Below are 26251 nucleotides of genomic sequence, written 5' to 3'. Positions count from 1 at the left end.
CGTATCTGACCACACGACCATTCATATAGATTTTTGCTCAGAAAGTTAGAAGGCTATATAGGTCATGTTAAGATGAAACTTGTCGAAACACATTGCAAGAAAAAGATAGCAATATTATGATGAGTTGTATTACGCCATCTATTGATCAAACCAATGAAGCTGTGGAGCTTTCATTTTTTTCTATGGATATTTAATTTTCCAGTCGTTTAAGCTTGATCTGTGGCGCTTGGGTATATAGGTCATAATAAGAAGAAACTTGTCGAAACACATTGCAAGAAAAGGATAGCAATATAATGCTTAGTTTTAATACGCCATCTATTGATCAAACCAATGAAGCTGTGGAGCTTTCATTTTTTTCTATGGATATTCAATTTTTCAGTCGTTTAAGCTTAATCTGTGGCGCTTGGGAAGGCAAGGTGGAATGTATAATGAGGTGTAGTTATAGCGGTTTTGGCGATCCCCCCCCCCCCCCCTGGGCTCCGATTTTGACAGATGGTTTTCCGCTTGTATATGTATTGATGGATTGTTTACGTTTTGCATGGTCATTATTTGGTGGAGATCAATTTGGGTGTATATTTTAGTTTATTAGAACTCAGTCCGTGATTTATAATGGAAATTTTCCTTCGAGAACTTGAAGCGTTCGCCAAAAGCGGAAAACTAACTGTCAGTTTTCTTCGTCAATTCTTCTTCCACCTAGCTGTCAAAACGGGCTTATAACTTGACCTGATATCTTTACGGTCCTTGCTTTAAGGCATTTTTTCGGTCCCAAATACAGTCGTATGTCGGGAGACACCTGTAGGCTGTTGAATCTTATTATGTATTTTTCTTGAATATTTGTTAATTACGGGTTATAAAACTTACATGGTATTCATAGAAAACTGCAATTAATACATTTTGAGCCTTGGAATGTATCTTTGCGGTGAAATAATGTTTTAATGCAGGGTGACCATTTTGCCCCGTTTACCTTTACACAATTTCCTTTCTTTGCGATGCGCACAAACGGCAACCGTTCTCGCGAGGAGTTTCAAACACGCCGCAACGATACGCTCGAGAGTTCAATCGTTTATTTTTCCAACGTTTCTTTCGCTCTGTACAGCTACAAGTTTTTGGATGTGGCCAGTCGAACTGAACTTCGCCCAATCCGACCGGGAATGATTCGAATGATTCTGTAGCAAAATCGCAAAAAAAACGCAAAACTGTAACATGGCTTACTTCCTAACGCTCTACTTCTACTTCCTAACGCGCCCTTATCCACCTCACTGCAGCAGACTTTCGTCGTCCGATGCATCCGTCCGGGCCGGTGGTAGCGGCATCGTGTGCTCCTCCTCCGGGCTCGCAATGTCGATCAGGTTGCTAACCTTCACGTCGAGATTGTTGGTTTTGGTGGCGTCCTCCTTTGCTGTCCCGCTCCCTGACCCGTCACTTGCCTGCGTCTTCAGCTCTTCCTCTTCTTCCTCCTCCTCGTCAGCGTCCGTCTCGGCGATACGTTCCATTTCCGGCTGGCGCAGCACACCGTTGCCCGGCCGCTGGACCGACGAGCCGGACGGCTGCGATCGTTCCTCGCACCGAGCGCTTCCCCCGCTCGATGCGGTCAGCAGGTTAAGCCGACGCGCCTCCTGCCGCACCGTGACCACGTGCATGACCGCGTAGAACAGCAAGGGCAGCGCGCAGGCGACCGATGCGACCGACGCGAACGCCACCATCGAGCGGCGCTTGTCGTTGCAGCAGTTGTGCGTGCCGGACCAGGACCGGCGCGTCTGGTTCATCCGGTCCGCGATGTCGAAGCAGAGCCGGTCCGGGCCGTGCTGCGCCTTGTCCAGCCGGGCGTAAAAGTCCTGCACGCGCTGATAGTCGTCCGCGCACAACTCGCACGGGCTGGCTGCATGCACAACGATGCAGTGGTCCAGCACGGTCGACAGGCGCATAAACTCGGCGGTTTCGTTCACCGCCCCGGCACAGGCGTCACAGTTCGCCGAGCTCCACAGCCCGGTCAGCTGGTTGTAGATCGTCTCGTACACGTTCATCCGGTTCTGCACGAGGTACCGCTGGCAGATGGGCGACTGCGTCACGTTCCGGTAGAACGCGGTGGCATTGTGATAGTCCTCGATTGCCTTCGGGCTGGTGCACAGATTAAAGACGGGATAGGTATGGTATGGTAGCGATACCATCAGCTTCTCCACCGCTTTGAGAAACTGGTGTAGTTCCATGCATTCCGGCTCGCCGAGGACTTCCCACGAGAAGGAGCTGAAGACAACAACAGAAACGCCGAAGAAAATAGAACGCAATGGCACATTTACAATGGGTATGGGAAATGGGTGCAACAAAGATGCGATTTTTACAACTGTGCACATTACTTACAGCGCAATCACGACACAAAACGCTATCACGCACGGTTTCGCCATTGTTTAGAAGAGCTACTGCTGCTGACTCATAACGGCACGAAATGATCCGTGCGTTTGGACTTTTGTTTATCTCAGCCTCTTCTTTCTTTGTTCTTCTTTCTCGTTCCGCTGTCGCTGCTGCCAGCGATGTAAACATCCCAGAAGCGGTCAAGATTTATATGACGAGGTGAGCTGGGCAAAAATTTCATGTGAAAAGTTATCAATATTATTTTGTTTGCTATAGGTAAACACCTATAATAAACGTCGGTGCCCTTCGAATATTGAACTTAACTTTCGCTTATTACTTGTCAAATCAAGCTTTATGTTAAGCAGCACGCCACAGCTCATTGCGTGAGACGTTCCGTGGCATACAAAGCTCACAGGCGTGAGACGGTAACCGTGGGGGAAACGCACGGAAAATGGAAAACCATCCACAATCGCTGAACGTAACACAGGGTATTAATGAATCTCTAAAGATTCGAAAGAATCAAGAATCTCCAAGGAATCATGAATCATCATGGAATGAAAGATCTAAGAATCTTCAAATATTTATGAAGCTATAAGGTTCATAAATCCATTATAGTCCAGGGACTCAAGAATCTATAAAAAAAAACCGGAATTGCACGATTATGCCCAACAACATGCCTGTCGTGGGTTCAAGCCTCGCATGGAGCGTCTCCCCGTAGCATAACAAACTACAGTGGAACGTCGATTATCCGGGCAGCTCGCGACCGGGCGGTTACCGGTTAATCGATTTGCACGGATAATGGTCCAAGAAATGTCAAATTCATATAAAAATTATAGAATTGATTAGTTTTATGATTAATTCACCTTGAATCAATCGATTAATCGTTAGTAGAATATTATTTTAATCACTAACTGTAGGTTTAACAACTGTTCATGAACAAAAATGAATTTCGAAAATACCCCTAGACACTACAGAGCTGCACAATAAACTGGTTGCCCACTTGACTATCGCAGCAAATGTTCGCTGTACGTTTGAACAGCTGTCACATTTATAAGCACGGTTAAGCCGCCTATCGGTTAATCCGCCCCCGGATAATCGACGTTCTACTGTATGATGCGTGGTACTTGCCAAGAATTCTCGAATGCCTGTATAGGCTGACATGGTCATGTAGGTTGTTACTCCAAGAAGAATAATAAGAAGCTCAAGCTCTATGAACCCATGGAGATTTATGAATCTCCTGAAATTCACGAATCCCTAGAGATTCTTGAATCTTTCGAGATTCAAGAATCTTTGGAGGTCCTGTAATCTTTGGAGGTTCATGAATCTTCGAGTTAGATGATTCTTTAGGATTCATGAATCTTTGAAATCGAGATTCAGAATAATTGAATCCAGCGGCGGATCTAACGGTAGGCGGACTAGGTGGCCGCCTGGGGCCCCGCCGATTTAGGGGCCCCGTAGATCGCCATTCTATAGTATGCCGTATGGACAGAGTACTAGCCCCCTGGATGGCCGATGGGGCCCCGAGGCTGGTGAATCATTTGCACCCCCCCCCCCCCCCCCCCCCGTCAGCAAAAAAAATTAGAGTTTGCGACTGATGATCGAAGGGGGCCCCGACGGCATTTCAAGTTTACTGTTCAATCTCCCAACAGCAAGTTTAGTGTACCCCCCCCGCCCCCCCCCAACAACATTTACCATTTACAGAGGGCCTCAACTCGTCGTTCCGCCTAGGGCCCCCAATACCCTTGATCCGCCACTGATTGAATCATGTTAAAGATTCATTTAGATTTATGAATCTGAATCAGATTTTCCCAACACTAGTATAGTGTAGTAAATCAGATTCAGATTCGTATGATTCTTGAAGATTCTTGAATCTCGTATGATTCATGAATCTCAAAAGATGTTTATGCCTCGAAAGATTAACAAATTAGTAGGAATTCATACATTTCTAAATAATCTTAAAGCTTGAGCTATTTATCATTCGTCTTCTTGACAGAACAGAACTTCTTTCGAGAATTCTTAGAAAAAAACCACGCAGCCGGATAGCTTGCTTTACTACGGGGAGACGGTCCATGCGACGGTTGAACTCACAACGGACAAGTTTTAGGTGGGATTGGGCATATTAAATATTTTGGAATACATCATCATACATCTAAAAATTCACGAATCCATGGAGATATATGGATTTTATTGGATTTATGAATCTTAAGAGATTGGCATTGTGGTACATTGAAGATTCGTGAATCTTTAGACACTCATCATTCATTACTGAAGATCCATATGAATGAATCTCAACGAAAAATTATTGAAACACAACACTACCATAATGTATTCTTGTAAACCGCTGCGCCGATGTACTTTCCTGCACTTTTACCTACAATTTCTTTCAATCCCAGAGATCGACACGCCGAACACACAATGGGAAATACTGTATAGTTGTCTTATTACTGAAAGCCTTGCTGTAATAGCCCTATTACAAGACGGTTTTATGCTATTTTTCCTTTAAGATTTAGATTCGATTTAATCCTGATAACAACCTCTTTGCTTTTCTGTTGGCTTGAAACTGATCTCAATCATTTGTCGGAGCGGAAGCTGGAGCAATTCGAACAAATTAATTACATTATTCTCAATGTTGGGAGGGCGTTCTCCCTATTATTTCCTTTCCCTTTCCGGATAAGGTGGCGAGCTAAATTTTTAGATGCATTTTTAAAGCGAAATTTAAGAAAACAGACTACTTTTGGCCTTCATCTGCGTGGACCGTTCATTGCACAAACCAATTCCTGCTTGTATACGGAGTGAATTGCGGATTTTAGGGTTAACGCTAAATTAAAAAAAAGCACAAATTATTGAATGCTTCGTGCTGGGACGGGAAGCATTTTTTGGTATGCCCTCGCAATATCGTTAAAGCTGCAGACTTTTCTTCTTCTTCAATTTTTGTAAACTCGAACCTGTCTTTTGAGAAGCGTGGGACACCATCTCGTGCCTACAGATGTAGGAGAGGCTGTGTCCATGGGGCCGCACCGTATCATGTTTCGAATTCCTTTGTTGATTTAATTTGTTTGCTCCTACGCCCTTGCGTCTCCTCGTCTAAATCATTCGCCCCTCCTGTAGTGTTTGCTCACAGCACAAAAACAAAAGTTTACATAAAATGCATTACACACTTCTTTCGTCGTTTTTTTTCTTCTTCTCCTTTTCCTCCTCTTCTTCATAATAATCCTACACATGTGCAACACGACTGACTATTTTGTGTGTTGCATTTCTGCTACCGGATGCGCATCCAGTAAAAGTGGGAGGGTTTGGGAAAGGTGGTTGTGGAACAGTGAACGCATTTTTCAAAAATACGGTAACTCCGACCCCCTGCGGTAATCCATATATGCCCTGCACAAACACGACGTCGTATTTTTAAATGCTATTTTTAATGTATTTCTCACTAATATGTTGTAGCATTAGAAAACAACCAGTGTTGCTATCGCCGCAAAGACGCTAAACATAAGACAGAGAGGTTCGTAAGAGAAGCTCTTGGTTTTGCCGTCCTACTTCTTTATCACTCACCGGCGAAGCAGTAAGTGAGCAAAAATTGAATTGAACAACGAAAAAAAAAGAAGAAGATGCAGATTCTGTTCCAGATATGGTGATCATGTGGCAAATACACTGTTACCGCAGCACCGTTATCGGGCTGGTGTTGATACGGTCCCGATGCTGATTTCCCTACAATTCTTATAGCTACATTTTGCTGTAGGCGCGCGCGGATTACCTTCCGAGGATCGGAGCTACCTCCCCTGCTGCTGTACGGTATGCTGGTCTGGAAATGGTTGGTTTACGGCCCGTTGCGGCACAGCGCTGCCACACTGTCGACGCGCGGGCCGTGGGGTCAGCCGGTGCTGGTTCCGTCCGCTCTTAAAGTTCGTCGCGCAGCAAGGTGTATCGGTTTTTCGACGGGCCAAGTTTTTTAAACGTCGATTCCGGGGGCGTCGTAGGGTTTTTGCTGTCCTCAATCGCGTTTGAATCAGCAGCCGTGTCCTTTTCTGGACCGTAATGGAACTCACTATAATAGGAAAGAAGAGGACATCACATAACATATCGTTAAAAAGGCTCAGAGCAAAACTACCCGGCTCGAAGGCACGCTGGGTTGACTGTTTTTTGTTTTGCCTCGTCGCATCACTTACCGGTGTAGTTTGCCGCTGTACAGATCGTTCAGGAATTGTTTCAGCTTGCCGGGCACGTAAATGTCCTTAAAGTTCGGGAACAGGTACATGTGGCGGAAGGAGTCTATCGCAATCAGTGGCAGATCTGCCTGCGTCTTGCCGAGATGGTGCAGCGGATGCGCAAACCGCTTACCGTCGGCGGTGAGGAAGTTTACGTTCTCTGTCGGGGAAGACAACAACGGTCAAACACGGTCCAGAAGGGTTAAAGGCACATGGCGGAGCACAAATCGTTCTTACGCTTCTCCGAGATGAGATCCATCTGTACGATTGCTTTGTAGTCCTTGATGGACTCAAGGTCGCCCGGCGCGTAGAACAAAATCAGGAACGGCAGCCCCTCCTCGGTCAGCTCTTCCGCGTTTTCGAACGTGATTTCGCGCACCAGCGGCACACACTTCTCCTGCACCCAGATGTTCAGCTCGTCGAAGCTTTTCAGATCGCCCATGTACGTTTCGTCGTTTTCGTTCGACACGGCCACGTCCGGCCGGAACACGATGATGGGATGGCCTAAAATAAAACCGAAAAAAAAAAAACGATCAGTGCATCAGCCAACGTCAGTACTAAAGGGTCCAATTTCTAAAGCAGCTTCTTCAAACTAAAGTAGTTTTACACACACACATACGACACGTACTTGTTGAATATCCTGTTTTTTCCCCCAGTGAATTGCATTCAAAACAGTGGAAAGGAAATGGAGCAAAATTGTTAGTAACATCCGAAGGTCTACACAGAGATACTACCAGAGAGAAAAAAAAGAAGAAGCAAACGAGCGTCATTTACCTGGTGGATGCAGCGCTTGCACCACGTCGCCGAAGCCCACGTGGAACTGGCAGTCCTCCTTCAGGTTGGTGGCGACGCGCCGGAACGTGTTGTATTCGGGCATGTCGCGCCGGTCAAAGTATCCGACCACGATTCGCTTCTTCGAGTCGAGCTGCTCCAGATCCTTGATGTTCTGGAACTCCCGGATCGGGTCTTCGAGCTGCTTCTTGATGAACTCGGTGAACGCTTCGACCGTGCGCGCCCCGCGATACTCCCGCTTAGTCGGCTGCCCGTTGCGCAGCACCTTCAGCGTGGGATATTTGGTGATGTGAAAGCGGGACGCGACGGATGACTCTCGGTCACAGTCCACCTTGCCCATCACCACCTTGCCCGGATCGGGGAATGCTGCCTGGACCTGAAAGGACAAGGGGGAAGAAGGGGGAAAGGCACGGTATTACAGAACCGGTGTTTATCGTGGAGCCTCTGTACTACTGATGGGAAAAATGAAATTTTCGACGGAATCGATTCTGGATAGTTCCGAAAATTTCTGGAATCGATTCCAGATGGTACGCCTGGAATCAGTTTCCAGATGGTACGTCTGGAATCAGTTTCGGACTCGATTCCGGATAGTAGGTTCAGAATCAATTTCTGGAATCGATTTCAAATAGTAAGTCCAGAATTAATTTCTGGAATCGATTCCGGAATCGGCCCCAGAATTGGTATCGGAATAGGCTGCAGAATAAGAATCAGCTTCGGAATTGGCTCCGGAATCATAATCGGTCTCGGAATCATAATCGGTCCCGGAATCAGAATCGGTTCCGGATTCGAAATCGGTTAGGAATCGGAAAAGTAGCATAGTAGGTCCGGAACCATTTTCCGGAATTGATTCCGGAATCGGCTCAAGAATACGAATCAGCTCCGAAATCAGCTTCGGAATCATCATCGGTCCCGGAATTGAAATCGGCTAGGAATCGGAATCGGCTGAGCAATTTGTGATTCACAGGTCTATTCCGATTCCGGAGCCGATTCCGGAATCTGCTCCAGAGTCAACTCCGGATTCGGCTCCAGATTCAAAAGTGATTCCAGCATCGGAATCGGCTCCGGAATTGATTCCGAACAAGGAATTGGAATCGGGTAGATCCAATTCCGAGCTTCAACCACTACTCTGTACGGTGTGTTGTTCTGTTTAGATTAGCGTTTTCTAGGCTGTTCCTAGCGCGTTGATTGAAGCAACAATCCTGTATTCATTCTGAGCTACAAATACTATCCTTCCCGCCAGTTGATAGTTGATCTTTTGGAGCAATTTCGTTCGGTCGCGGTTGATTGGTGCTTGTCGTAGGGACTGTATTTAATGCTCTATCTTGTTTTTTTCGACTCACCTTTTCTGCCGCTTCATCGAAGATTGGCTGTAGGATGTTGCTGAACCGACACCAGTCGGCATAGAAGTTGATCAAAACTAGCTCATTGGATGCTGGAAGAAATAATAAAAAAAAAACAATTACTTTTTCTTCAATACGGCAAGGCCATAATATTAAACTTAAAAATAAATCATTATTATTTCTACCGTTTCAATGCTTATCCCTCCCATTTTGGCGATGTGCTGGTGTCGTGCAACACTTGTTCAAACAATACATATAGCCGGTGCGTCATTTTAGATAGGCAAAAAAATGAACCGAAAATTTTTTTTGGAGGAACGAAATAAACCATCCCCTGCCTGATATACGGCCTCATTTAATCGGTTATTCTCTTGTACGATCATTTTAGGTTTTTTTTTCTTTCATTTTAAAGCACTTGCACAAAAATTGAATGATAAGAACAAACGATTGAGTCTAAGAATGGGTAGACGATATCGCAGATAACTGTTTTGTGATAGACACAAGAGACAACGCTTTTTTGACGAGTTGTAAAGGCGCGATAATGGGCCTGGGTGGTGTCTTTGATGTCCGGTCGGCAGCGGCCCGGGAGGGTGATTTTATAATTATATACGCACCGAGGGTCATGTCGATGTTTTCACTGTTCAGCTGAACGGCTCCACTGTTCGACGGGTTGTAGAACATGACGACAACCTGAAATGAAGCAGAAAGTGGATATTAACGAAACGCTGGCTTCGCAAGTGGCGGTTTTGCGCTTCCATCACAGCAGCCTTATTAAATGGTTGTTTGTGAAAATCGCGACTAACCATCTAAGGACAGGTGGTGATGGGAAACGCACACCCAGAAACCTATTTAGCGCACGGTGGGCGGAAACAAATGTAGGCAGACTATTGTTTCTGTGATACCTGAGGAAGATCCCATTCGCCTTCCCGGCTACTTACCATTAAATAATTAAATAGCACTAATTTTACACTGGTAGCCATGTTGCTTTTGATGTTTTGTTATTTCCCAATGCGTCCAAGGGGCTGCGGAACTATACAGGAATTCGGTATACACACACACACACACACATACACACACCCGGCTATCTGGGCGAAGGGTGCACTGGGAAGGAATGATGCAAGGGTGGAAAAGTGATGACAATACTGTAGCCTGATTTCCCACCGACTGGTTTTGTTCTCTCTCGCTCCCTTCTGGAAGTGTTTCGTTTGTGGACCAAACAGGCCGCGGAATACGGTCGGGAAAAACAGAAAAGGACACGGTCCCTTGTAGCGATGGGGTCAATTTCTCTTCTCGGGCGCTGGAAAGTTCACCCGGCTCATCCAAATAACAATCCAATCACATGCAAACGGTGCAGGAGTGGGAGGGGAGAGTAAGGGGGGAAGAAGATGCCACTACGGCAAGCGCTGGTCACAGCAGGGCGGAGAAGTCCCGGACCGCAAGCAAAAAGGGGTTTCACTGCACCGGAAGAGCCGGCGGACACGTCAGGGCAGCGCAAACCGCGTGGAAAAAGGAAGTGCCAGCGAAAGGCACCCGGGGAAAACACACACTATTTTCCAAACGCCTCGACGGCGGTTCCGATTCTGCTTTCGGGGGAAAATAAAAGTGCACGCACACAACAGTGCCGCTGCGCCGAGAGACACGTACACCTTTCCCGGATCCGTGGTGACAGCTGTCGTTCTGGAAGCTGCTCCCCGCTGGACGTTTGACTGCTCGGTCCGACGGGCGCCCAAACCAAGGTACTTAGCGGCTGATGTAGCTGTCCCAAAAATTACCCTTCCAGCGGAGTGACCAGAAATTCCGATTTATCTGTACAGGTGTCCCCCGAGATACGACTGTATTTGGGACCGAAAAATGTCCCAAAGCAAGGCGTAAATCGAAAAAGGCGTATGTCGAATATCTATGATTATTAAGTTTATAACCGAAGTTGAAGAGTTGGAATTTATGATATCGTGTATTTTATTTAAAATAATGTTTGATAATGTAATAATTACAGTGGAACGTCGGTTATCCGGGCAGCTCGGGACCGGGCGTTTGCCGGTTAATCGATTTGCACGGATAATGGTCCAAGAAATGTCAAATTCATATAAAAATTAAAAAATCCACTAGTTTTATGATTAATTCACATTGAATCAATCGATAAATCGTTAGTAGAACATTATTTTAGTCAATAACTATCGGTTTAACCACTGTTCATTAACAACCCTACCATCATTAAACGGCTTTGAAGGCATTCAGAAGGCATTTAAGGCGTTAGTCGCCTTAGAAGGCGAATAAAGATTTCAACCGAAACTTTCACGGCTGTAACGGGTTCTCTTCGAAATCTTTCAACTTTTTGATTCAACGAGAACAGATAGCTTGCCACCATCTTAGCTTGTTTATATACTGGTTTTGCACCCTCACTGATGTAACTGCCAAATAGAGCAGTGACAACGCTTTTGATTCTGAATCGAGAAAGCGTGTGATCAAATCCTGATTTTTATCATCTTTTTTGTGTTTATTTCTTTTTAGATTAATATTTTCTTGCTATGATTAATACAAACAAAATTTTTGTGAAGCAAAATTAAAACAATACCTTTTGAAAACACATAATAATTACACTATGTTCACCTTTCATTATTAGGATGGGAGAAATATGTATCTCATTTCTCCTTATCTAATAAAAGTTATCAAAATGAGTTTGATATATTAACACCTTTCAACGTGTTGGTCTTTAACAACCGAATAATGCAGACCATATTTAATAAAGTGAAATAGCTCAGAGCTTAACGCAAGAGAACATAACACGTAAATCGTGTTATCGAATCTCACGCACATATCTGGGAACACTACAACAGCGCAGTGCTGAAGACGCTTGTAAGGTTTTCTTTTGACAGTTGCAATTTCAAATTTCAAATTAAAAGCGAAATTTTTCAATGACATATTTCAAAGGCATTTAATTACTGCTAAATGCACTGCTGATCGCCTTCAATTCGCCGGCGATTACAAGGCGATTAGAAGGCATTTAACGGAAATTTACGGGTAGGGAAAACTAAATTTCGAAAACACCACTAGACACTACAGAGCTGCACAAAAAACTGGTTGCCAACTTGACAATCGCAGCAAATGTTGGCTGTACGTTTCAACAGCTGTCACATTTATGCGCACGGTTAAGCCGCCCGCCGGTTAATCCGCCTCCGGATAATCGACGTTCTACTGTGTATTTTAAAAACCGTACACAATATAGATATTCAAGATAGGGTAGTTGTGGAATCTTTGGAAATGTGTATAACGATTATCAGCCCAGATATTCAAAAAAATACATCAATTTCTTGTCAATGACAACTTTTAACTGTCAAAATCAAAATCGTCGTATCTGCGAATCGTCGTAACTCGGGGGACGCCTGTCCCAAATAGCCAGAATTGCTTAAGCAGCTCATTTTGGCACGCTAAAGATCGCTGCTCTAATTCGCCTTTTGCAGTAGATAAACAGCATCAAAGTTCCAGGCGGTCCTTCTAAATAGCGCCTAAGCAGCTTCCTTAAGCTACGGTGCCGGGGATTATTTTTCTTTGTGTTTTATTTTCAAGCAAGCGTCATCGATGAAATAAACAACAGGATTTGTTTTGTTTGTGTACATGTGTATATTTTTAAATCCTTAATATTCATAAATTACACGAAACGTACCACAATTTACTGTACAATAACAATCACTTCCTTCAAAATCCCTTCTTCAAAGAACTAATCTAACTTGTACAGCAGCAATGAGATGATTGACGGCGTCTGTCTTTGACACTTTGACAAGACCCACCTTGTACCGATGTCATGCATTAAAAAGCTATAAAGTTCCACCAAGTTCGGTACACGTTCTTAACAAGCCTTAAAGTTCCATCATTAACCCTACACATAGTGTTAATCAGCCGCTAAGTTCCAAAGAGTACCATGTGCCTGTTAAAAAGCTCCATAGTTCCGCAAAGTACCGTCTATCTCTTAATCAGCCACAAAGTACGACATTGGATCGATTTTTCGTTAAACAGCCCTAAATCAGCTATAAAGTACGAGCTGGCTATTTGGGGTATTCCTACCGATTTATATGCCAATTCACAGATGAGCAGCCTAAAACTACCGACACAGATTTGTTTTATTTAACTCATCTAGAAACCATAAAATCATTTTTCCATACATTTTATACGTTAAATTCCACATGAAGATATTGAAATCTCTTGCGCTCAGTACAAGAACCCAAGCGTCACACATTGAGCATAAACGAGTGGAAAATCAAATAGCCATAAAAAAGTAAGCTTTATAGCTTCATTGGTTTGCTCAATAGATGGCGTTTTACAACTCATCATTATATTGTTGTCCTTTTCTTGTAATGTGTTTCGCCAGCATCATCTAATCGTGGCGTATATAGCAGCCTTCTAAATTTCCGAGCAAAAATCTATATGAATGGTCGTGTGGTCAGCTACGTGGGTATCGACACCAACGACCATTACTCAAATCTCACTTGTTTCAGTGCTGGTGGATTCCGTTGGAGTTGAGTATTTAAACAATCGTATCGCCGTTCTAGTTCTAGCGATGCATAACTTCACTGAGAAACCATACAACAGTACAGAGGAAATGAGAAAGCTCTTTCCAAGTGAGGAAAGCTTGGATAATCACACAGTGGAATCCAACCTACAGAAGTTGTGTCATTCTTGTGACCGCTGAACTAAATCTAATCAATCCATCTCCTTGGAGTAGATAAAGGATGTATTTTATCGTGAGATGAAAAATTCGTTTCTTGCATTACAAACCCCTCTCCTCCCTTAATACAATTTTTTTTAACTGAGTTTCGAATTTTAAAACTACAGACAAAAACTGGAACTCCTACCGAAAACTACATAAAAAAATTGGTGCTCCTACCGAATACCGCCAACATACTGCGCGATGTCGGTTGCGCGATGTCGGATGGTGGTCTCCGTGCTGTGTCGGTTCTTTGTAGGTTCCCCCCTACGCGAGGAGGATCCCATCCTCGTCGCCACTGTTGTGTCCGCACAAAATGAACATGAGACGGTGGTGTACTGCACAAACAGAATATATATTTTATCACTATCTTTGGTATATGGTCAAAATGTAAAACAAAAACAAATTAACTACGTTCAATATTCCATGTCACTTCCCGTTCAACCTTCCGTTGGAGTGCCGGGATCAGGTATATTATCTGGCCACACTGTTTTCCTGTATCGTGATACATTTGTGGTTAATTGGGAGTATTTTACGTCCGAATGGCACGGTGAGTTAATTAACAAATTTGCTAAAACACATCTAGCAAAATAATTGTTTACTGTTTTTTGTTTACAAAATCACCCAGAAGGTAATTTTCCATTCCGGGTAATTTGCAGCAACCTTGGTGAAATTGGGACAGGGATTGCTTGTCAAACGAAGACAGTTTCCCTCCCGCTCATCCGCTCATCTTTGCAACACCACCCAGTCAGCAGGTGGCTTTGATGGGGGTACGGTATTTTGTGCAAGGAAAATCCTCAGCTGTGTAGTGCTAATTCCGCAAAAGTGTGGCCTCTCTGCCAGCGCACAGGATGGCGTTCTTCAATTTGCTAAACCGCGTAGAGTATGCGTGTGTCTGTGGGCTGCTGAACCCGCTGACGAAGCTCTACTTCTGTCGCCATTGCATGAAGCTGCGCTGCGGTTTCTGTGTGTGTCAGGAGGTAGGGAAAGCCGTGTGCACGGTGCACTGGCACGGCGGAATGATGTCACCCTCGAGTACCGCTTTGACTGTCTCTCAATCACACACACACACACACTTTCTCTCCCTCGCTTCTTCCCGCCGTAGGTGGATTCGAACTTTTGCTCCAACTGTCTGGAAAACATACCGTCGTCCGAGACGAAGATGCGCAAGAACCGCTGCAACACCTGCTTCAACTGTCCCAGTTGCCAGCATACGCTGTCGGTGCGTGCCTCGATCGCTACCGTACCTTTGGCTGCCGGCGCCGACTCAAAGGAAGGCTCGCCCGCCACCGAAGACGCTGCCAAGGCTGCAAAAGGCGGCAGCAGCAGCACGCCGGGACCGGCGGTGAAGCAAGTCACGAAGAAGATGTACTATCTCGCCTGTTTGACCTGTCGGTGGAACTCGCACGACATCGGCATACCGGATCAGACGGCAGCGACCGGGCAGTGGCCGGAGCCGGAGTATCCGAACACGACCCGGTTTGCGCTGCTGCTCGAGCACTACCAGTCGGTCGTGCTGCACGACAAGCAGGAGCGGCAGGAGCTGTGGCGGCGCAAGATGCCGAAGAAGAGTCAGTTTCCCAACCTGACCGATCGGACCGGGCTGACCGCGTCGATGATACGCCGCCAGATGGGGTGGTCCGACGGGAAGGTGCAGCTCAAGACGACGCCGATCCCGATCAAGGAGTCGGTCGCTTCGGAGGAGGTGGACGAGCTCCCAGCGGAGCTGTTGCACGCCGGCGTCAATCTGCGCACCGTGACGACGCTAACGCAGCGGCTGGCCCAGCCGGCCAAGCAGTCCGCCTCGGTCAGCCAGCTATACCCGCAGCACAAGCTGCTCTCGATCAAATGCTCGCTGCGGTGCCGGCAGTGTGACCACAACGTGATCAAGTCCGAGTACAACCCGTCCTCGATCAAGTACCGCATCGCGCTGTTTGCCGCCTACCACGTGCCGGACGTGCGGCTGGTGCGCTGCGATCCGCTGCGGTGTGAGGGCGCCGAGTCGGCGCTCCTGCTGCGCATCACCAATCCCACGATCAACGAGATGACGGTGACCATCATGGAGCTGCCCACGGTCGACGAGGAGCGGCTGCTGATACAGGAGCTGAAGGCGATGGCGCTCGAAAGTGGGACGGCAGCGTCCGTCGCGTCCGCCGGTGGTGCCGGCGGTGGTAGCGGCGGTCAGACATCCCTGACCAGCTTGAGTCAGGGATTCGCCCGACAGGGCACGCTAATCGAGGAACCGAGGCTGGTTGATCGGGCAGTCAACGGGACGCTCAAGCTGCCCGACAGCAGCTTCACCGTAAACCAGCGCGACGATTCGGCCGAGTTCGACGAGGTCGTGCAGGGACACCAGGATGAGCCGAAGTAAGATCACCTTTGCTATGCACTTCATTGCTATTCATTTCACACTAATGGTGGGAGCTCGAAATCGAAACCGCCCGATTCAGTGATCGGTGCAAAATCCGGAGCTCGATTTCGATTCCGGAGCCGATTCCGGAAAAATTGATTCCGGAATCGATCCTACCATCCGGAATCGATTCCACAAAATGTCGTAGCTAGTCGAAATCGATTCCGACCAAAACTTCATTTTTCTCATCACTATTTAATACTCTCTTATTCTTAGCCACATTGCAGCTAAACATGTTTCGCCTTTGGTTTCCTTTAACTTCATTTCCTGGAGGGCTTTGTTTTTGATCCAGAGTTTCAAAACCAAGCTGCTCATATATCGGACGCCTTTAAGATACGCCTCTAGTGTTTACCAATGTTTAGCTTGCAGTAATCTGCTTTTCAATTTCATAAAAAATGTGTTCTTTCACTAAGCTAATAAAAAAATTCTTTCACTAAGCTGAACAGTCACGATATGATTCTGCTAGTCGTAGTGAAATGCATTTTTCGGCATCAGATTGAAAATGAAATGTGACTGAATGATGATATTGTAATATTTACTTGTCTCCTTAGTGCTTTTCCTTAGAATTGCTTGTGGCCTTTAATCACAATAGCTTAGGTATAAGCATGTTTTGTATACTCTTACTAGCACTATTCCCTTTTCTTGAGAACAAGATAGTCTGGCAACATTTTTGCTTTGCCTTTTGTATTTCTTCGATTTGGGTACATCTTAGCATTGAGCATTTAGGCTTGATAACATAATCTTTAGTTCAAACATCTTTTCGATCGTATAGTTCAGTGCTCTTCAACCTTTTTTAGAACCTCGGACCACTTGACTCTTAAAATACGTTTGCCGTGGCTCACATATATTGGAGGCATTATTTTTTTTAATTTTATTTTTTAGACAACATGTTTAAATCGTATTCTATACATGTCTGTTAAAACTTCAGACTTGGTTGTGGGGAAAATTTTGCACGATGTGTATTGTAATAAGCTTTTCGTTTTTTTAAAAATCAGTTCTTTCGCAGACAACTACTTTTAACTCCACGGCCCACAGGCTGGAGACCACTGGTGTAGTTCAGTGATCGGCAAAGATAATAATCCACGTTCATTTTCACTCGATCTCAAAGATCTTTAGCCGAAAACGTTATTCTTCCCGCTAACCTGTTTGAAGTACCTTCGCGAATGAATGTTCCGTTTCGCGTTAAATGATTTTTATACAAAACATGTCTTTTGAGACTTTTCCTAGAAGTTCCTAATTTTCCTAAAATTTTCTTAAACCCGATCCAAACGGATATTTTTTCCAGAATGGCTTAATGGTGGTGGCCTTTGATGTTTTTAAAACATGTTCCCACATTGCAAGGATCACTGAACAGAGCTCTTTGGAAAGAAATTCTTGTAGTCAAGGTTCTTTAGCAACTGCTAATCTAATGTTTCTCTTCGATCGAGTTAGGGAAACTGTTTGAACTATCGAAAACGACGCGTTGTTTTGCGCCAAATATCTTACCGTTATTATTCAAATTAGGGACAGCTTCAAATTCCGGACATTCGGTATGTTTTTATCTTCATACCCAGTCCCTGGACTTGCAGCTTTTTAGTTTTAGATGTTTACCATGATGTTATGGAATCAATTAAAAATGTATCTGACCCCTAGTAGGCCCTGATGCCACAGTAAATACACAATTTCTGTCGGTCAGTTCACCTCCAGAGGCATTCTTAGCAGTTTTGCTTCAACCCCACGCCAGTGTTATTTCTTCGATAATTCCTATTCATCGAGTCCACGTGCATTGAAATACATCGGAATCTATTGTGGAAGTAGTTATCAACGGGGAAACAACAGTATTTTATTACACTGTGCTCTTAATTGCATTAAATAACGCATTTAATTCCGTCTGGAATTCGAAGCAATTTTTTATCTTGCTTTTAATTCCGGACAGCCGAAGTAAATTGTAATTTAATGCATACAAATATATTTTTTCACTTTGGTTCAAAGCACAGCTCTCTGTGAAAACCAGCAATCAAACCGTTGTTTTTAAAACCGTTGTTTTTAAAACCGTTGTTCTGTCGGTCTCGGAGAACATCAAGTGTCCAGACCTTTAAACTAGCTAAAAACTAAAAAAGTATAATGTGTGTGTAAAAATTTGTAGATTATAAAAGGAATTTTGTGGCTGTCCGGAATATGATTCAAATCGTCCGTAAATTGAAACATGGGCTCGAAACTGTCCGGAATATGAACCAAAATATCATTGCAGTTTTATAATAGTTTGCTATGTTTCGAGTAAAATTATTGCAAATCTTAAATGTAGAAGGTTTGCTTTAGTAAAGTGAATAATATAGAGGTTTGACCGATTCAAATTGAACTAATAAGAAAATCTTAAATGCCAGAATGTCTTAAGTGTCCATCATTCGAAACATTACGGTACATTGGTAATCGTAATAGATTCTGCGCCAAAACAAAAACTTAAGAGCAACTATACTTTCCATATCGTTTGGTAATATTGCGAAGGTTAGTCTTAGAATGCTAAATAAAAGGGTTACTTTTCAGGTCCCTTGCTCTGGAGAACGTGACCCCCAAACAACGGAACTATGCTTTCCTCCCTTATTCATCTAATTATTTAAGACATCAATATAAAATATCGCAGATACAATTTTTTCGTGCATTTTCTATTGCATTTTGTCTTATAATATGAATCTGATGCAATAATCTGGGTGGCCATTCAACCGGGAAAACCGGGAAAATCAGGAATTAGCCGGGAATTTTATTTTTCCGGGAAAAACCGGGAAAACCGGGAAATTCTCAAAAAAAAAAATACCGGGAAATTATCACAAACTTTGGCTATTACTGTTTACTATCGTACTAAGTGCATTTTCAATTAATGGGACGTTTTGTATATTGTTCCCAACTTACCACAGGCCAGCATTATCACACCAATGTGTAAGGACAACATTTTCCGTTTCTCACATATGGTGGCCCGTTTCTCACATACCTTGCACTCGTCTTTTGTTATTCATCTCTCGTAAAGTTGCGGTCGGATCGAATTTAACGGTGGATTTAGTGGGCGATCCCAATTTTTGAACATAACTGATAATTTTTGTCCCGTTTAGCAATTTTAAGGTTACCCAATCACACATCGCCTGTACATTGGCATTTTGCATTTTGGTTTCGGGCCTCTAGCTTCATTCCGCCCGGGTGACTGGGTTGAGATGGCGTCGCTGCTGTAGTGCGATCGTTGCTTCTTTGTTTTATTATCACATAAAGTACACTTCCCGTAAAACATATTCAAGAAAGTGTCCCAAAATAAAGAAACCCACTGAAACTTCCTGTTTCTATTCGTGAGGTGCATCATCAGCGTCGTGCGAGTAACAGCATAATGCATGGCTGTTGTTTAACAGGAAATCCGTTCTTCGCAGATTTGTATGCTTTCTCCAGCAGCTGGTTGGTCCATGACTTCCGGTTACCCTTTTTTAAGGTTGTGTGATGATATCTGTTAATCAACAATTGATAGCAGATGAAAAATATCTTTGCTACGGGGTAAAGTCTTTACACGTTAGTGTCATGATGCTAAACCAAAAAGCAATATTTGTAATGCTTTTTTTTGTCGTTTTTCATCAGTTGTTAGCTCATATAAAACTTCCGAAAATATAAAGAATGCATGTTTAAATAGCTTAAAATCCATAGTAGCCAAATTAGATCTACAAACGAGCGCACGATTGAAAATTTGTTTGTACAAATTTGATAGAAATCATGCCAAAAATGGTTCTCAAAATGGTTCCCTATGTTGTCACACCTCCAGATTGGATATTGTATTGTTGAATAATTCACTAATAACTTTTATCCAGTTTTTATGACAAGCTTCCATCTTTCCCGTAATGCCCGTGTTTACTTACCATCCTCTAGATAACGATTTTTGAAAACGTATGATATAATAATTTGGAATTGAAGTATCGATAAAACCGGCACCGGCATAGTGAACCGGGAAAACTAAAAAAAAAATCCCTGAAAACCCGGGAAAAACCGGGAATTTAAAATCCTCGAGTGGCCACCCTGAATAATTGATCTTGTTACACACTCAAATTGTTCCATCTGTCGCAAATCAAAATATTGTATTAAAAAAATATTGCACTTCAGGTTTTTATCGTTGCTCTAATGCAGACATGTCAAACAAACGACCCGAAGGCTTTAAACAGACCCGTTAAAGAGTAGGGCAGTTATTTGCATGAAGCAGGAACAGATTGTAGATCATAAAACAAAAAAATAATAATGGCTGTGCTAATTTTATTTCGCTTTGGATAAAGGTTTCAACATTGAGTCTTATTAATGCAAGTAATTTACTCATAGTGGCTTCTTTGGTAAGGCAATGGCAAAGAGGGCATGTAGCGTGTGCTTTTTAAGTATAAGTGGCAGGGAGCCTAAAGACAGACTCCTCATATTTTGACCCATTTTCTGACTTAGAGGTTCTTTGGACAGTTTGGAAACTGCGTAATGAAACACCACTTGCCCTACTTCATTGATGAGGGAGTACCCTTGCGCCATGTTTCTGCCGAAAATCAGGCCAATATCTTTAAAAATCTCGAAAAACCAATCACCTAAAAGAGAGAGAATTTAAGGAGGTAGACGTAAAGTTGATAAGTTTTTTTCGTTAACAAAATGATTTCATAGCTAGCCAATATTTACCGATGTAGTGTTATAATTATGAGTTATCGTTATTAATCATTGGCGCAGTCAAAAGGCTGCATTTATAATTCGTGTGCCTATTAAATGACCTAAATTTAGAACACCAGTTCCAAAAATTAATAAAATGGCTACGCTTGGTTTTCCATAACTGTTTTTAGATGCTGACCAGATTTTTTGACCGCGCTCAACCGAAGCGTTTGAAGAACTGTTCAGGAAGGCTCAAAGTTAGCACATATGTGGAGCAATGCATAAGAATTATAAAATTTCCATTTTAGGACGACCGCCACTGAAGATAGGATTAAATGTCATGAACTGGTTTGCTTAGTAAAGTTTTATTTATATGTTCCTTTTTTCTACATAATCAACGATTTATGGGAAATTATTTGACATAAATCGATTCGTTGGGGCCTATCAACATATGTAGATATGATTCTAGGTCCAAGGATATGTACTTAATGATTTTCGTCGATGGAAAGCAACGGCTAAGGAAAAAGTAACAATTGACCAAAAATTAAAATTTATTATTATTTCAAAATTCTTCCAAAATAATGGAATATATAAAAATCATTCATATGCCCTTATAAGTCCATACTTAATTAGAATCTTAAAAAAAGTAAAAGAAACATCCACAACCAACTCATCCTTCCTGCCTATTTTGTTTTAGTTTTTCCAACAAATTAGATTTTGATACAGATTTAAAACTGAAATATTAAATCAATGGATCCTCCCCAATTCCGCTTATCTGCGGCATGCGCGAATATTTCTAACTGCATTGTGACCCGCGACCCAAAACCAGTTTGACATTATTGCATTAATGATTCCCTTTTTACAAGAAAATGTTCATTGCATACTTCATTTTCCGTCATTTATTCCATCATGAAAGAGTAACGTTTAAAGTATTTGATTCTTTCCTCGTTTTTTTCTTCAGATTCATCGTTTGGCGGAAGGCAAACCATGTCGTTATTCGACTCGGGGTGCAGCCGAAACCGGACGTGCAGCCGGACGAGGACGTAGTGGTTGGGTTCACGCTGCAGTACACCTACTTCAATACGGTTGCGGACAAGAGTGTTGGTTCAGCCGCCGCAACATCCACACCGTCGCTGAGCGGTACGAGCAAGGAACAGAAATGGCACGCACTAAATACGCGCATTTACATAAACCTAGGAAAACTGCAACCCGTGGGCGTGGAATGAGTCGCGTGGGCGTAGAATAAGATCAACGCATTCGTTGCTTAAAGTGGTTCGATTAGGGGATAGGTCTTCGCTTTCATAAGTGTGGCACGTATTATTATGGGACTGTCAACACGAAAACGAGCAAGCAAAAAAAAAACAAGTAACTCACGTTAAACCTGCTGTAGCATAATATCTTCATTTTATTTATGATATATATTCTTTCGCTTATGCTACAAGCAATAAACACAATACTACCCAATAAATAGATAAATGTATTTTTTTTATTTATTTTTTCAAATATAAACGTTTCTAGTGAAGGTAAAATATGTCTGCGTACAAGCAGACGCTTCCCATTTTACGGTATTAACAATAAGTTACTATAAAATCAATTCTACACGATTCTAAAACCTCGCCAAGCCACACTCGTTCTACTGTTTGCTTTGGCGCGCCTTTTGTACAATTTCCAAACACTTGCGGCGCACAATCTTGCCGGACGGTGTCAGGGGCATTTCCTCGGTAAAGTAAACCCCGCCCCGGAGGTGCTTGTGGGCAGACACGCGTTCGTCCACAAACTGGCGCACCTGGTCGGCGGTAAGCGCTGCGCCAGTGGCGCCCGGTTCGCGCAGAACCAACGCGGCCGGCAAATCGGTGCCCTCGTCCGGTACGCCCACGACGCAGCAGTCCAGCACGCCGGTCAGCTGCTTGGCGAGCACTTCCAGCTCGGTCGGCGATATCTGGTTGCCGGCGTACTTGATGATGTCCTTCTTGCGATCGATCACGTACAGATGGCCGTCCCGGTCGAAGTAGCCGATGTCGCCGGTCCGGATCCAGCCGTCCGGACTCATCAGCTCGGCCGTGGCGTCCGGGTTGCCATAATACCCGGCGAAAGGAATCTGCACGCGCAGCATGATCTCGCCCGGTTCGTCCGGCGCCAGCCCACACTGGTCCAGCCCATCGTCGACGATGCGTGCTTCGACCCGGGCCTGCAGCGTACCGACACAATCGTCCCGGTAACTGTTACCGTCGGTCAGCGTCACTAGGCAGGACTCAGACATGCCGTACCCGATCTGGATGCGCGTGTGGGACGGCAGGCAGCGCTGCAGCGCCGCGTACAGCTGCTTGGAAACGCGTGCCCCACCGCACAGGAACAGGCGCAGCGCGGGCAGCGGCGTTTGCGCGAGCAGTGGCTCGTGCACGAGCAGGTTCGACTGGAAGGGCGAGAAGAACGCGATCGTCACCGGGTGGCGCTGCAGCATATCGAGCGCGAGCGTGGGCGTGAACGGTGCCCGGGTGATGACGCGGGCCGCCTGCGAGACCGTGCCGATGATGAGCGAGGCAAAGCCGGACAGCCAGTAGAGCGAGCTGAAGGCGAGCAGACAATCCGTCGGCGCCATCCGCCACAGGGACGGCAGGTTGGCGATGCAAAACGTGTGCGTGTAGGTTACGCCTTTGGACAGGCCGGTTGTGCCGGAGGAGCACAGCACCGCGGCCACGTGGGTGGTAGGGTCGTCCAGGTTGGTGGGTCTGTTGGGAAAGTCGAGCAAAACATTCGAGGGATCAATTCAAGCCGAGCCGGTCTTTGAGCAAATCTGGAACTCGCACTCGGTTTTGTATACTCACACGAATGAATCCTCGGTACCGGTGGGCTCCAGCAGATCCAGCACGTGCCGGTAGCCCGCGGTGCGCTCCTCGAACAGCACAATCTCGGGCGCGATGGCGGCACGCTGGGCCGCTTCGCGCACCACCTCCAGGATGTCGCTCTCGCAGAACACCAGCGCCGGCCGGGTGACGCCGAACATGTGCGTAAAGTCGGCCACGTTGAAAGCCGTGTCGAGCGTGTTGATTGGGATGCCGAGGGCAAAGCAGGCAAATGCGACCGGTGCGACGTGTTCGCCGTTGCGGGACGCCAGCGCAGCCATCGGCGTATGCTTGCCGTAGCCGAGCTGGGCCAGCCGTTCGGCGATGCGCACCGTGCGCAGGTACATCTCGCGGCAGGTCACCGTGCGGCCGCCATCGTCGCTGATCTGGGTAACCTGCGCCGGGTCGCACCGCTGCAGCACGCCCAGCACCAGCTGGCCGAGGCTTTGATTGGTGTTGAAGAGCGGTGGCGTCGACAAACCGGTCCAGATGTGGGTCACCGGATCGTAGTACGAGTGTTGACCGCGCCGTTCGCCTTTGCTATCCATTGTGTTGATTGTGAGCACTTCGAGCGCGGGCCAAAGGCTGGCATCTGTTCCGGGCAACGCACTGCAACCGACTGAGGCGAGCTTCGTCTCGTGGGGCCGTTGAAGTATTAACTGGCTTGGCTTTGCAGCACGCACGCGAGCACACATGCGATTCTATGGAGCAGACGATGGAGGTGGCGTGGTGAAGGATCAGCCTCCGTTCTAGCTGTGAATGAACGAGGAAAACTGCGTAATCGACAGTGGACGATAGGGCCACGCGATAGGGCATGTCAGCAGGAGGGAGGGCTGTCCGACAAAGCCGGAGAACGACCAGACTCAGTAATCTGCAGTCCCTCACCAGTATCTCGTGCCGGATAGGTGGGACACTGGACCCATCTGTTTACCCCGTTCTTTTTACCGTGTGCGGGAAGCATAAAATCTGGAAAAACCAGATCGCGAAGCGAGATTGTACCAGGGTTGATCGCGTGTTGCAGTTTGCGACCACTTGACCAGTGGGATGGATTGTAACGAGGAAAAAAAAGTAGGAACTATTAGCACGACAACAGGTTTGGCAATAACAATTCAAGGTGAACCGGTAGTTTTGTACCAAATCGTTCATCATTTTACGACAAAGATGGGCAAAGGTACGCGGAAGTCCAAGAACATCATACGATCAAATATTCAAACACATCGGTATCTTGTAGATTTTTCCATTTTTTGCCGAGGAACAACTTTATCAAACACAAACGCCGAACAAACGATGCGATGTTCTTTTGAACTTCGTTTCAGCTCGTTAGATACGTTAATTGAGCAATTTTGCAAACTGCCAGTTAAGCCGTTTGTGTCGTTTCACGCAGGCATCATCCACTCCACTCTGCTATCTGTTAGCGCACACCGCCCGCAGTACCTGTGCGACCTTTGAGCCCCGTTAAGCCTTCATGCTACAAGAACACAGCTGGTCGTCACCCGAGACAGGCCTTCCTTGATGGACCCTGACACATGCTTGAGCAATTTACGGCCCTAGCGGGATACGGACCGTTGTTATCGTACATTATCCCGCGCAATGTTTGTCCCTCCCGGCCCTCTCGCTGTCCGTCGTGCATCATCTCCGTTTGCTGAACGTACAAACAGATTTCATGTACCAAGCTCTACAACACGGGAACACGACGTCATGTTTGGAACATGCTGATGATACTCATAGTTTCACAATTATTATCTATGTGGTGCGAGCTCCGCCACGGTTTGCTGAGTCATTGCTTGGTAGGTGACACATATATTAGGAGATCATCCCAGATAACAGTGCCGAGATTTCGTCTTACATGACAACAACATGGTGCACAACGCCTAATCACAATAACCATCTGTTTGACATACTTTTCCAGAAAAAAACACTATATTCTACGTTCGAACTTGCATGACCGGAATGATACTAGCTCGTAAATAGTATTAATTTCAAAGAGCTTTATTTTCACACTTGTACGATAACACACGAGGTACAAAGACAGGTGGACTGCGTCGATTCGCCTTGACGATCTAAAGCAAGAGAGTGAGAGTGTTCCAATAGCGACACGCACATCGACGCATCTTCCTGTATCGTTAGTATCCGTGCGGGAGCCGAAGATCGGAATCATCCTCGATTACTCAATCCATCTCATGAACGCATCTCTGCTGGCTGCGTCTGGTTTAGTGTTGGGAGAATCGGGATTCGGAAGATTCGAAGATTCAATCGGAATATTCTTTTTCATAAGTACAATCGGAATGATATCCATGTACTAGTTTTTGAATACACTTACTTGATGGTTCTAGGTGTATGCTGTCACAAAGATAATTACGATTATCTATTTGTTCGCAGGGCTGTGACGATTCAAATACATGAGTGTTGTTCTTCAGTATATAGTTGTGCTGCAAGAGAATTCTTTTGTCATTTTTTATAATTGAATCAATATAATTGTATTCAAAAGTATGTTTGGATTCAAATGGGTATTTCAACATATATATGATATGTGTTTTGTTCATTGTTACCTGGGCTGTGGATCTTATCAACATTTCTTCGGTTGATGATACTTGTATGTTGTGCTTAGCTAAAAACTTAACCATTTGGTTCAGGTCGTCAAGAGATAATAGTTTGCTGCTGGGTATTCCATGTTTTGCTAGTAAAACATCTTCCAGTTTTTCTAAATAGTTTTGCAGAGTATCGAGATTTGAGATTTAGTAATAATAATTAGTTGGATGATATCATCGATCTTTGATTAAATCTTTCTTCTTCCAGTTGGAGTGCGCTGTTTGCAATTCTGGTTATATCATACAAGCGTTTATCAATTTCGTCGTTAATCAGCACTTGTTGATTATTTTGCTCAATCAAGGAGTTAATGGGGCCCTTCACGATTCTAGTCAGTTTTTTGTATGGAATTTGACAGTTGGAGGCTGAAATCATGTAAACACTCCATACAAAACCACACAAAAAACTAGCCT

General features: G+C 44.8%; 5 protein-coding genes across 8 annotated transcripts; 1 reads left to right on the top strand and 4 right to left on the bottom strand.

Moving 5' to 3' along the window:
- Positions 1 to 1042: 1042 nt before the first annotated feature.
- On the bottom strand, positions 1043 to 3366 carry LOC1277425 (osteopetrosis-associated transmembrane protein 1). Its single transcript, XM_316889.4, has 2 exons — positions 2359 to 3366; positions 1043 to 2244 (listed from the first exon to the last, which is right to left on the bottom strand). The coding sequence occupies exons 1-2, from the start codon at positions 2400 to 2402 to the stop codon at positions 1257 to 1259; spliced, it is 1032 nt and encodes a 343-aa protein (XP_316889.3). The 5' UTR covers positions 2403 to 3366; the 3' UTR covers positions 1043 to 1256.
- Positions 3367 to 4772: 1406 nt separating this feature from the next.
- On the bottom strand, positions 4773 to 10461 carry LOC1277423 (endoplasmic reticulum resident protein 44). Of its 2 annotated transcripts, XM_061660650.1 has the most exons (8): positions 9619 to 10370; positions 9295 to 9370; positions 8684 to 8775; positions 7326 to 7719; positions 7180 to 7191; positions 6789 to 7055; positions 6513 to 6711; positions 4773 to 6391 (listed from the first exon to the last, which is right to left on the bottom strand). In XM_061660650.1, the coding sequence occupies exons 1-8, from the start codon at positions 9658 to 9660 to the stop codon at positions 6244 to 6246; spliced, it is 1230 nt and encodes a 409-aa protein (XP_061516634.1). In that variant the 5' UTR covers positions 9661 to 10370; the 3' UTR covers positions 4773 to 6243. The 2 variants fall into 2 exon arrangements, with proteins under 2 accessions (XP_061516634.1, XP_316887.5); XM_316887.6 differs by lacking the exon at positions 7180 to 7191 and having other exon boundaries at positions 9619 to 10461.
- A 3598-nt stretch (positions 10462 to 14059) lies between these two features.
- On the top strand, positions 14060 to 21877 carry LOC1277422 (dynactin subunit 4). Of its 2 annotated transcripts, none has more exons than XM_316886.6 (3): positions 14060 to 14359; positions 14485 to 15746; positions 21371 to 21877. In XM_316886.6, exons 1-3 carry the CDS (start codon positions 14231 to 14233, stop codon positions 21633 to 21635), a joined length of 1656 nt encoding a protein of 551 aa, XP_316886.4. In that variant the 5' UTR covers positions 14060 to 14230; the 3' UTR covers positions 21636 to 21877. The 2 variants fall into 2 exon arrangements, with proteins under 2 accessions (XP_316886.4, XP_061516529.1); XM_061660545.1 differs by lacking the exon at positions 21371 to 21877 and adding an exon at positions 16006 to 16226 and having other exon boundaries at positions 14086 to 14359.
- On the bottom strand, positions 21874 to 25363 carry LOC1277421 (luciferin 4-monooxygenase). 2 transcript variants are annotated; one of them, XM_061660367.1, is made up of 3 exons: positions 25154 to 25322; positions 23235 to 24005; positions 21874 to 23138 (listed from the first exon to the last, which is right to left on the bottom strand). In XM_061660367.1, the coding sequence occupies exons 2-3, from the start codon at positions 23945 to 23947 to the stop codon at positions 22043 to 22045; spliced, it is 1809 nt and encodes a 602-aa protein (XP_061516351.1). In that variant the 5' UTR covers positions 23948 to 24005; positions 25154 to 25322; the 3' UTR covers positions 21874 to 22042. The 2 variants fall into 2 exon arrangements, with proteins under 2 accessions (XP_061516351.1, XP_316885.6); XM_316885.6 differs by having other exon boundaries at positions 23235 to 25363.
- LOC133391194 (uncharacterized) lies at positions 24478 to 25981 on the bottom strand (the record flags this gene model as incomplete). Its single annotated transcript, XM_061642960.1, has 1 exon — positions 24478 to 25981. A coding segment is annotated over one exon (480 nt), but the record flags the coding sequence as incomplete, so codon positions are not given.
- Between the last annotated feature and the right edge of the window lie 270 nt (positions 25982 to 26251).

This window comes from Anopheles gambiae, chromosome X (genome assembly GCF_943734735.2).
Source record: "Anopheles gambiae chromosome X, idAnoGambNW_F1_1, whole genome shotgun sequence".
Taxonomy (NCBI): domain Eukaryota; kingdom Metazoa; phylum Arthropoda; class Insecta; order Diptera; family Culicidae; genus Anopheles; species Anopheles gambiae.
The sequence above is the reverse complement of the archived record's forward strand: the minus strand, read 5'-3'. Positions and strand labels throughout refer to the sequence as shown.